Below are 12,115 nucleotides of genomic sequence, written 5' to 3' on the forward strand. Positions count from 1 at the left end.
CCATTGTCCAAAAAAGATTTTAAATGTAAATTTTGTTTTATGATCTCAGACTCTCTCCAGTCCATCAAGCCAATCTGCTCATGCAGACAGCAGCTGGCACATGCAGTGTCATTGCCCTCAGCTTGTGTACAGATGTAGGAATCTGCTCCTGCAGTTTAGAGAGAGTCTGGGGAGTTTGCCTCAACCTTCTTCATAAAAGAAAGTTTAGAAAGTAGGAAAAAACTGCCAAGGTCGATGAAACCTAACTAGAAAAGAGCCTGAACATCCAACTTGAGCTCCAGTGTTACCCTGATACACCAGTGAGTGGTTGCAGTCATTTATCTCTTAGGCAATTAGCTACGGTTGTTTAGATGTTGCCAAGCATGTAGGGGCAACTCTCATTAACCAAAAAAGAAGATTACATAGTTTACTTTACATCTGACACTCAGGATACTTTTTAGGAAACAATCCATGGAGCAGTTTCTTGCAAAAAAGTCCACCACTGTTTGTAGTATTTTCCATCCTTTTTATACTCAGTAAGCAATGTACTAATGGTAAACCATCACATGCAGCTCTGTGATGTGATAAAAGATCTCAGCTTGTAAAAAGTAGAAATTGGCGACCCAGCGCTCTCCATGAGACAGCATCCATCTCCACTTGGGACAGTGGGGCAGTCTGATCCATCTGCCACCAGAATGCACATCTGGTAAGCATCTGACAAGGTGGAAGCAGGTACTTGATGTATGCTTAAAGTGCTACCAAAGGGAAAACTTTCACTCAAGTCAAATTCAAATCATATGAGATAAATAATAATAAATAATCTCTCAGCTGGAAGCTAATCTCTCCTGCTTTTGGTCTGCTGAACAGGATATATATATATGCATGGCCAGGCAAGATGGGGTAGATAAAATATATCACAAAGATGCTCTGGTTCTGCCTCTTTCACAGAGTCTGTAAGGCTGTTGTTGCAATTCCTGCTTACAGGAATTTAGGAGTCTAAATCTGAATGTCTAGCTTTATTTCATCTTCATGCATCATCCTCAGCAGTTTTGGAAGCCACTGCAGCCCCATCTGTTTTGGAGAAGATACTGATCTGCATCTGTAAAACTGTTCTCCAGAGTAGTCAACATGGAGCTGCGTGTCTGCTGACCTAACGTATCCGCTTTAATTTGTGGGTTTCATATCATCATCCCGATCACAACATTTTCTGAATCTGCCACATCTGGAACTGGTCTGGTAACGACTTCAAAAGGAAAAGTGTTGCTTCTGCCACATCTGCAGCAATGCTGTGCACGAAGATGAAAAAATTAAACACGGGGCGGGGCTGGGGGAAGAAAAAACAAAAGGGACTTGCAGAGAAAAATGACCAGGACACCTGCAAGTGTCACAAATTCAGCGTGAAAAGCTGTCCGTTAGTGCCATCTGGTGGGCCCAGAGCCGGCCCCCACGCCAAAGAGGCAAAGCTCTTTCCGCCAAAGTGCTACCCTACCTCACTCTATCCTGGCTTGTAGCGCAGGGACCTTCCATCAGAGGACAATGCTGAAGCTTTAGCAGATATACAAGGCACAATACCCTACCTGCGGTCACTTGAGCAAGCAATAACTGGATGCTGGGGAAAGGCATCAGCTCAGCAGTCACCTGGGAAGATCAGAGATCTTGCCTTCCACATCTGAACAGAAACCAAGCTGTAAAGTCGGCACAAGGGATAAGCAAGGAGTGTGTCCAAATGTCTAGCTATACCTATGCAAGAGGATTTCTGCCATATCTTCAGAGGCATATTTCACTGAAAGTCTCATGCCCTCATTTAGTGCCTGAAGCATCATGAGGTATGGTGCTAGTTACATGCAGGACTTTGATATGGAGCACCTTGCTCCGACTGGGGTATCCTTTAAAGTGGGGTACTGAGAGTGGAAGCTGGGAGCAGCTCAGGTGCTTTCCCCTAGGCCCTATCCCAGGCTCTCGTGAGGTAAGATGCAGCCTCTGATAGTCAGAGGTGAGTCTGTAATATAGGTAGATGGGTGGGCAGGTGAGCTGCTTTCTGCCCAATTTGGCTGCTGGGAGTGAGGAGAAAGGAGACAGGAGAGAGACAATGGCTATGTTAGCAGTGGCAGCAACGGGCCAGTTATCAAGAGTTACGCGATGGGATAAAGCTGCTTTGGGAGCTGCCTCTGATGCTTCCCCTGGGTGCTTGGCACCATCACGTCTTGTGTCTAGTCTGTGCAGATGGGAGGGAGGAGACACAAACACAGAGGCTGAGGGTGGTAGGACAGTGATGTGCATAGGGAATTGCATCGGGAACCAACATGTCTTACAAGCTCCCACATCAGTTCTGTTTAGATCTCCACACGTAGCCTTGACTTTCCTACATGCGAGTTACATGACAGGATCCTGCAAATACTAAGACTAGCAGGAGTCTGATTTCCTACATTCTATCTTGTGTCTTGTGGTATGGCTGGGACTTTACCATTACTGTGTTGCGGTACTGTACATCTTACAAATGGATGTGGTCTTGGGTTAAAGACGTTGAGAAACAATGAATCCAACCCATCTCTTGGTGTGTTTTTTCAGTGGTTAAACACTCGCACAGTTAAAAACAGCTATACCTTACTTCAGACCTCAGTAAGTCTAAGTCTGTGCTTCAGATATTTGGTAATATTGTGCTTTTGCTTGCAACTTAACCTGTCTTTGCTAGGTTAAAGTGTTGCTAACAGTTGAGAATCTTTTCTGTATATAAGCCCAATATCAGTGCATTGCACTGTTAAATATCCTTCAGTACAGCTGCAGAACTACAGTAGGAGATTCTAAAATCTCTACAGTTAATTTTCTTTTTTTAGGGGGGGCAGGGAAGACATTTCTTTTCAAAGAAATGTCTGTCTAACACTGTCAGTCCCCATGGTTACTCCTGTGGCTGAAATCTACTTCTTCCTATCCACAGATATTATGATTCCTTCATTTCTTCTCTGCTTGAATTTCCTTCAGTTCTTCTTGCTCCTTATGCTCTTCTCTTCCAGCTCTGTACTGTTCTCCCAGCTGCAGCTATAACACCTCACCAAGTTACCAGTTTTATAGGAAATAAATTCTAATGTTTATACCTAGGTCAAAAAGATAACACAGAATCTGTGTAAGTATTTATTTCCTTAACAAGTAGATGAGGCTCAAGAAAGTGAATCTAAACATACTGACAAAGTAAGCATTTTACACAAAGCAGACAACCCGGTGTATGTTACCAGCCTTTTAAACAACATAAAGTCAGTGTGCAGTGGGTGACATGTGAAGTAACTAAACTGCAGTTTCTTGGCAAATCTGTGTGCACTATGACATTTGAAATGTTGTATTCATGCATGTGGTCACATAGTGAAGGCATCCCAACTGAAAGACCTCAGTCCTTTGTAAGAGTTAAACTCCCACTGCATTCAGTGTTACAGCAGGATCCAAATTCAGTTCTGTAAAACCAGAGGCATTCTTGTATCTGTTTTGTAGCAATGTTTACATTTTACAGGACACTGCACTCAAAATGAAATACTAACAACACAGTTATGACCTTCTTCTTTTGGCAGATTTAAAATGTGGATCTGTTTTTCGTGCTACTTAACATGCTTCAGATTTCTAATAGTACAAATCTTTCCTCTTACCAAAGTGCTAACTCAAAGCCTTCAATCTTGCTTGAGTGGAGCGTGTTGCATTATGTCTATTATATAAAATGATATCCCTGTACAAGTAAACAGGAATTAGAGCAAGGGGTAGCTATCAAAGTCAGTGAATTTCATCAGACATACCAGGCCACCATTTATATCTTTCCACAGAAATTAATTTTGTCTCTATTAATATCCAGCCTGCACCCAGTTGAAGCAAAATGCAGAACTTGGAATTGAATGCAGTTGAATGGAAGTATTTTGGCACAACAGTCAACTCATATGTTGATACAAGTTGATCAGCTAACAGAATTACGAGAAAAAATAGATTTATAGGTAACAGCCTGGCATAAATGGCTAGTACTCTCTTTTTATCTGGATGTAGTCCTTCTTCCCTGTGAAGAGAGTGTAAAATCACTGAGCCTTTCAACTACGATCCCATGTAGGAGAAGTGAAATTGTGTTTATGCACATAAAGTTATAACTCCAAAAGAGGTTATAAACAGCACAGCTATGTTTGTTAGGTGAGTACAGAACTGCTGGATAAAAGTGCAGCTTCTCATATTAGTGGGGGAAGAACTGTAAATAACTTTCTGAAAAGCATAATCCTTTACTAACTCTCTCATGGTATGGTCACTTTCCCAATGAATCCACTGCCAGCAGTGAAATGTGCACCTGGCAATCCTAATACCCTATGTCAGGATCTGTGCTAAGATATGTTAATTTAAGTGATTAAGAATTAACAACTTGGCCAACAGGTGCACCTTCTTGTGGACTCTATCGTTCAGCCAGGCATTCAGTCAGAAATGTCTCTTAATAAAGGCTATGGATGAAAAAAGCAGACAGTAGCTTCATGCAGTTGGCGAGTCTCTTCCCCTTTCTAATTCATGTGCACCCAAGTGATAAGGAGTGCATGGTCTATGGTATAACAGTGTCTAAATTCTGTTTGGGATATGCATAAAACTTCCAGTGAGTGTTTTCAGGATGAGATCTTTGATGTCCACTAGCAGACAAAAGCCTTGATCCTGATCTTGGATATACAAGCTTGAATCTGAAGTAATTCCTTTAATTAACATCATGGAGAATAGAACGTGTCCTACAGCTGCTGGTTTTCTTCAATAGTCAAGGACCATTTATTATCAACTTCAAAAGGAACAAAACTAGGGCAACATAATTTTAAAACCCTCCTCTTTGTGTGTTTGAGACCTTAAAGGAAAAGCTATGTACAGAGAAGAGTTCCTGTGCTGGAAAGTACTACTTGCTAACAAAGACCTGATTATGTGAAAGATATGTCTAGCTGTTAGCATGCTGTAATGCATAACCATTGTTATACATGTAATTACTGTAATTGATCCAGTCATCTGCACACTGATATTCTTGATTAGACTGAATGTACGGATGATATACTGTTTCTTTTCCCAAGAAATACGATGGAGCAAGTCTCTGTAAAACAACAGCGCTAAACTGGTATGTCAGCTTCCTTCGAATTTTAATGATTTCACCTGTTCTTCCATAATTCCTCAGTGCTCTGGCCATTTTCTGATATGTCATGATCTTGCGGTTTCCCTTTCTTTCTCCCCACAGCTCTGCAAGTTTCTCCTTGTTTTTGGAGACAAACTGGAAGACACCATTGGGTTTATCCACCCATTGGATGCAGTTTGCCATAGCTGGATCATATAGAGACTCATGGAGGTACTCAAACAATCGAAGTTTTTTTCTACCTGTTAAGAAATAAAGTACAAAAGGTCAGAACAGAACTCATACCTGTTTTAAAAGATGAGCAGTTGTCTTTTTCCTGGAAAGGATCTTAAGGCAAAAGCATAGGCAAACCTAACACTCAGTCTCAAATTAAAAGATAAATTATAAACTATTCAACAGAAGACCAGTAACAGCAAATGAGATGATAGTTCTGAAACATGTACAGATCTGTGGTGGGGAAAAGGATTTGGTGACTAGAGTTTCAAGAGAAGGTTATTTGAGGATCATGACAAATATCTGGTGACTTCACTGTGTGGTAGGTCTCAGAAGCCACTTTCAGCTGTCTTCAGACACGCGCTGTGCAGGTGCATGGTGAAGGAATCCACTTCAGGAAATTACATCCTCAGACAGGGCAGGAAAGAGGTTCTGGAAGGCCAATCTGAATGTTTTTTGAAGGAATGTTTTTTGAATAAATGTTTTCCCTGCTTAATAAAAACTCGAAGATTTTGAGATGACTCAGTTTTGTCCAGTTTGTTTCAGGAATGTTTTGGGGATGCAAGGTAGTCTCAGATATAAGAAAGAGTGAGTGGGTGAGCAGGAAGAACAAGCTAGTTTTGAACCATAAACCTCACCTAGTCAATAAGGAGCTAGACCTTCTGGTGTGTTGTAGTTTTCTAAAAATGTGCGGAAGTGTCAAGGAAGTATTCTCCTGCAGAATAAAACAAGCTCAGTACTGCAATATTTGTCAGTTAACTAAGTGGTTCTCCCCACAGGCTCAGCTCTCAAACTTAAGTTTACACGCAAGGCTTATTTAGTTTCACTTAGGTCTTGTGGATCCCTCTCTCTGAAGTACTTCTAGTTCCCTTCACAAAGCTAAGGGCGGCCAAGAAGTTGCCATAAGGAGGAAGAATTTAAGATTATAAGACAAAGAGGAACATTTTGCAGAAAGGAGAGTCTATGCAGAAGAACGGCTTCCACTTCAGCCAAAGTGGAAATAAGCAGCTGCACCTAAAGTTCATAAAGTCTTGTCTTGTGCGGCTATTTTCAACTAGGAACAGGGGAAAAGTGACAGTTGCTAAGGAACACTGAGGTCAAGCAAAGACATCTGCTAGGGATGACAGTAATTCTGCATCTGGTGGTAAGCAAAGAGGAGAGAAGTGACAGTCAGCAGGAAGAAGAAGAGCCTGAAATCAGAGGTACTTTCCAAAAAATTAATAAAGTTTCATTATCTAAATAAAAATTGAGCTCTGACTAGAAGTACATATTCTACTAGAAATACATATAGTATTACCAAGATGAGAAGCTTAAAAACAAACCAGTGAAGGACACTGCCTGGTCACAGTAAACACTTCTTAGCAGGTGACCTCCTTAGGTCCCCTCCAACCCAAATTATCCTATAAACGTACGAACCTATGGTAGAATAAATAAGACCAGGGGAAAATTCACAGGCTACTGTGGACTGAGCCTCTGCTGGAAAATGATAGCATAGCCATGCTGCAGCAGCCTCTGGTTTCATAATGTTTGTCCTCTTAGTTCAGCTGTCATTGTCTCTAGATGATGTCCTGGTTTGAGAGGGCTTATTTGCTCTTCCGTGTTAATTCAGCTATGTTTCTAGAGCCCAGCTGTTACCTCCAAAGTGCAACACAAGTTTGATCTGTGGTTAGTTCACAGATCTTTGTACTGCACCTCATTACATAAGCTAGTGGTGTTCATTACTGAGCCCTAAACAACAGCCTAAGCTAGCAGGCTAGTGTCTGCAGGTTTCTTATGTGGTCACTGGAGAGAGGCAGGTTCCTCCAGAAGGTGTTTCTAAGTGTCTGCATTAGATTTCTGTGCTGAATTGTCCCAAAGCAGCCTCATTCTCTTTGGGTGTCTAATTCAGATGCAATTTTGAAGTACCTCTCTTGACTGTCTCCATTTGCTGAGCTTTAGTTCAGATCATGGAATGGTCTTGTTATGCAAGAACTGGATTCCTTTCAGGGGAAACCTAACTCAAGGATGCTTTCCAGAAGCATTTCTAAGTCACTGCAGCTTTCAGAACTTGCGGCCAGTCTAGAGATTGCCCTAAATAAACCCTTATGAAACACTTTAAGCACAGAGTTAGGGTCCTCAGTACTTTATGTCATCTACAGATCTATTCCTGAAAGGCCACACTACTTGCTCATGTACAGCAAACCTCTCATGTCTCAATAAGAATTCAAGAGGACTAAATTTATTTAGGTACAGTGTAAATAGTTCCCCAAATCACAATTTCTAGCAGGAATATTGCCACGGACACATAGAAACCCATAGGAAGACACAAAAAAATGCCATAATAGTCAATCATTCTGAAAATTTGTACAGTACAGCCTCCTGGAAAAGATGATTGGTAATAATGTAAAAGAGTTATCAAATAGGAAATAAAGTTTAACAGAGCAGTAACAACTGAAGGTGAGTTCAGATACTGACATGTAAAATTTGCCAGTACAACGCTGGGTAACACTTAGAAAAGCAACATTCCTGGATTGAACAGTTTTCATTTGCAATGATGAATTCAAGTTCTAGAAGTACAGAACTTAAGAGGAGAGGCTACTCTCTCCATCGTTCCAAGGAATTCATAGTAGTAGTAGTAGTTATTAAGCAACAGAAACCACAGTGTTTGGCATCAATGGGAAGAGATGATACCAAAAACTGACACCATGTGGTTAAAGTTGACAGGGGATTTCAAAAAGCAGCAAAACCAGGAAGCTACTCAAAAAGACTCCACAGTCGAAAGTAGATACAACAGCCCAAAGTGGAAGCTGTGTAAATCTCATGTAACAGTCATAGAAAGGATGCTGAACTCAAAACAAAAACCAAAGAATGAATGCAATAAGCAAATGAAGTACCGTAATGACCAATGTCACCCAACCTATTCTTTGCAAAATAGATATCCACTCAAGTAAAGTCAACCAAAAGGAGCACAGAAATAGCTATAAAAACGCACACTGGAAGTGACAACAGATAGGAGGTAATTTGAAAGGTAAATAAAGGAAGACAAGAAATCTGGTGAAAAAGAATTCATATATGCGAAAAACCTTCAAGAAAATCACTCCTTGTTGGACTGCATGAAAAAAAAAGTTATTAAAGTGGATAAAGATGTTCTTGATAGCTAGGTCTACTTCTTGGCATCAGAATTCATCCCGGATGATTTGGAGCGGAACACATCTCTGATTTGTTTTTCCAAGTACTAAACAAAAGGACAGAATGAGATGATAACAGATTTATCTTACCTTATGAGATTTAGCAAACAGGAATTGAACACTAGTATTTTAGTTACTATTAAATATTAACTTATTTTTTTCCTGTTAAAAATAAAAAAAAAAATAGGAAAAAGAAAAAACATGATTTGCCAAGAGATTTTTCAAAGTAACATAATGTACATATCAAGATATGCTCTTTCTACACACCTTTCCCTGCTTTTGGCTGCCCAGCAGCAGCGTACATCACTTGGCTTTCTGGAGTATTCTGCAGCGTATGGTAGACAGTCTCATCCGCATAAAAATCCGCTGCGCTGTTCTTCAAGGATTAAGACAACAAAGAGTTACTAATGGAGTACATTCTCTGAGGAAAAAAGAAACTCATATCAATTAATTGCCTGAAGCCTTCAAAACGCAACCTTTCATCACCTCACCCATGGAAGACTTTTCTCAGCCATGAAGGCATGCAGTGTACAGTACCAGTAACAAGTAGCACCAATTTAGGTCCGGTAGGAAGGGCTGCCTGCCAGGGGAGAAATTAAGAGGTAAAACAGAGTAATTACCTCACTCTGGACCTTCAACCCTTCTGCTAGAAGCAGAGGAAGAAGAGTGAACTCTGTATCTAGAGTTAGTAAAAGACAAGGGCCACCTGGACAGTGGTCCCTATAGATCCCGTAGTTCCTGTGCACATTGTCACTAAGCTGCTAGTTGAAAATGGGCTTTTGTGGAATCTATTCACCTGAAATTATTTCCCCTGCAATAGTCATTTTCCATCACTCCTGGAGGCCCCAATTCCAGCATTTTAAGAACAAATACGGGCTCGGCAGGCTGAAGCTGGGCGCAGAGTCCAGATAATGCTGGTCTTTCCAGCACTCTTAAAGTAAACTGCTGGAGAAGAAATCAAAGGTGTGGTACTTTCTCACAGCAGCAGAAGTTACGCAGAGGCTGGAAGTCGTTGTTCCCTGGCTGTTCCTGGGTAATGGAGAAAAGTCCTTTTCCCTACTGTACTAGTAGGTTTGTTTGTCATCTGTCATGTTACATGATGAACCACAGAGGAGCACAAGAGGTGAACAGCTAAAATGAATCCTGAAAAGAGACTATTAAACATGTTTTGTAAGTATTTCCCAAGGCAGTTTCATCTGAATCATGCCTGGCCATACTGAATTTCTGTTAGAACTGGCATAATGATTTGTATTAGAACTCACAAATGGGCAGCTGATGGGCAGTTCCTTTTAAGTCTGATTCTGTTATCAGTAATCAGCTCACTTACAATCAGGTTTCTCCAACTATACCCAGGATCCTCTGTAGATGGTGCCGCAGAGTAGCTGGGGCTTGCTCGGAGGTGGTGGTGGTGGTTGATCACAGTCAGGCAGTTTTTATAACCTGAGAATCAGGAGGATGGAGCAAAAACTGAGTTAGTAAAGGCAAGAGAAAAGGCGGGGGGGGGGGGGGAACCAGCAGCTAACAACGTAATATGCTACTAGATCTGTCAAAAATCATGTATTCTGTGGCTGCCTTCTAGATAATAAATGCTGCAGAGCCAAGAAGTTTCATATCTGCAAGTTATCCAACACAATCTGTACTGTTACTGCTAATCACATCCTTAGGCTGGTTTTGTTTGCCTTCACGAAGAAAAGCAGTATTTGTTAAGATAAAATATCAGATATTTCATAGTATTATGAAATAGTTTCGTTAACACAAAAAGGAGGGCCAAACAGATCACCAAACAGAGTGAATGGGATAATTATAGACAAGGAAAAGGGAATGTCACTCAGTTCTTCTATAGGTCATTAGTACCATGCAAGTCAGAGTCTCCAATCGTGAAAGAAGTGAAGGAGCACCAGAGCACCTGCAGTGTCTGAAAGAATGACACAGAAGGAATCCTAGACCTTAGGATGTTTAAAAGAAGTAGAAAAGAACATCAGACCAAGACACTTAGAATAAACTACGCACTGCAGATGGTCAGAAGAAGATTTTGCAGGGTACATCTATTGCAAGTGGAAATATGAGTGCAGCTGTGGGACATACTAAACACTGAGTTGCAAGTGTTTAATACCTCTCTCCATTGACCCTAACAACAGATACAGGCAAGAACATTGCAAGTAATTATACATACTGGGTCCTTCAGCATGTGTAAATTACCAGTGCAGTGGAGCCAAAAATATATTAACAGCTGAAGATATGGGCCAATTGGTCTTATTTACATTTCAGTATATAACAGGTAATATGTAAATAAACTTCCTCATATGAAATGCATTCCACACCGAAAACAGTATATATTTTGTTCTAGACTTAGAGGGTTTGTAGCCTCCTATTTTTCTTTTCTTCCATTTCTATTTAGAATGTGAAAATATCAAACATAGATTTTAAATTTTATAGTAACTTAATTACCAAAACCTTGCCTGAACTGTAGTAATTTACATCTTGCCTGTATTTTAAGTTTTGTAAAGCAGAAAATTCTTGAAGCCAAGAAAAACACTTTTCTATCAATTATCCAGATGCCAACTATCAGTTCTGCATAAAAATATTTAAAATTTATATCTTAAGGTTAAAAAAATAATTGTGGAAATTAATTTCACCTGTTGGATTCTTGGCTTTGTTTTTCTCTTTCGTTTTTCTTTTTTTTTTCACTGGAATTCATTGTTATAAGAGTTTAGTCGCAGCATAACAGAAGGGCATTTTTCAATTAAAACATTAAAACTGAAAAATGTCTCTTCCACTATGGTCATACATCCTCTGGTTACAGGAAATCTGAGCTCAATGCCTGTAGTCTGGTACTGGGGGAAGATAGAGGGGGACTGTCCAGTTCAACAGTTTCCCTGCGCTGCGACATGGAAGATGCACGCCACACTGGGCAGCACTAATGGAGGGGTGGAAACCCTCCAAATATTCTTTTCCCTTTCCATTATCCCAACATACCCCTCTGCTATCCATTAATCCACCTCTGGGAAATTACTTTCCCACCTATGTGCTTCAAGATGTACTTTCCTGTAAAAATACAAAGTAGTAAATGAAATGGAATAACGGTCTTTTTTACCTGGCGAATACTGCATTTCTCTGTCGGAGTGCTGCTGCAGTACCTCTAGCGCATCTTCGAATGCCTGGCCCAGTACGTCTTGGTCAGGAAAACTCTGCAAGAACATTTTTCTGTCAGGAGTCAGAAAAGACCAGGCTGGGTCTTTCAGCGTTTTCAGTTGGAAAATCCAAAATAAATACAGTCATTATATAGAACATACAGGTATCATGCCATCCTCCTGGCATATGTATTTTGCAGGCACTTAGGCATTACTGTATTCATTTACTGTTATGAGAAAGTTCTCACTCCTTTGAGAAGTCTCTTTGAGGTCAGCGGGACAACTCACATGGGTAACATTGCTCACTCGTGCAAATGTCTCAAGGTTCATTTCCTTAATTTGCAGCAAAGGTTTACATACAGGGTGTTACTGCTATTGGAGTGGTTTATAGTATGTTATACAGCGGTACGTATCACTTGTGTAATATGATTTACGAAGCCAAAGTTATCATTCAGTAACATTGACATGACAAAAATTATGACACACAAGTTGAGGAGTAGTTATGCAGAGAAAAT

General features: G+C 40.5%; 1 protein-coding gene across 1 annotated transcript; it reads right to left on the minus strand.

Moving 5' to 3' along the window:
* Positions 1–4,903: 4,903 nt before the first annotated feature.
* SPIC (Spi-C transcription factor) lies at positions 4,904–11,669 on the minus strand. The gene is made up of 4 exons (XM_009982634.2): positions 11,564–11,669; positions 9,797–9,909; positions 8,737–8,845; positions 4,904–5,331 (listed from the first exon to the last, which is right to left on the minus strand). The coding sequence occupies exons 1-4, from the start codon at positions 11,667–11,669 to the stop codon at positions 4,904–4,906; spliced, it is 756 nt and encodes a 251-aa protein (XP_009980936.2).
* Between the last annotated feature and the right edge of the window lie 446 nt (positions 11,670–12,115).

The sequence above is a fragment of the Tauraco erythrolophus genome, chromosome 4 (genome assembly GCF_009769465.1).
Source record: "Tauraco erythrolophus isolate bTauEry1 chromosome 4, bTauEry1.pri, whole genome shotgun sequence".
Classification (NCBI taxonomy): Eukaryota; Metazoa; Chordata; class Aves; order Musophagiformes; family Musophagidae; genus Tauraco; species Tauraco erythrolophus.

Bases quoted from the DNA above. Each gene is read 5' to 3' on its own strand.
- SPIC (XM_009982634.2), bottom strand. From the start codon at position 11,669: ATGTTCTTGCAGAGTTTTCCTGACCAAGACGTACTGGGCCAGGCATTC. The intron at 9,910-11,563 runs GTAAAAAAGACC...CCTGATTCTCAG, and splicing joins AGAAATGCAGTATTCGCCAG to GTTATAAAAACTGCCTGACT. The intron at 5,332-8,736 runs GTGTGTAGAAAG...ATTTCTTAACAG, and splicing joins GCAGCCAAAAGCAGGGAAAG to GTAGAAAAAAACTTCGATTG.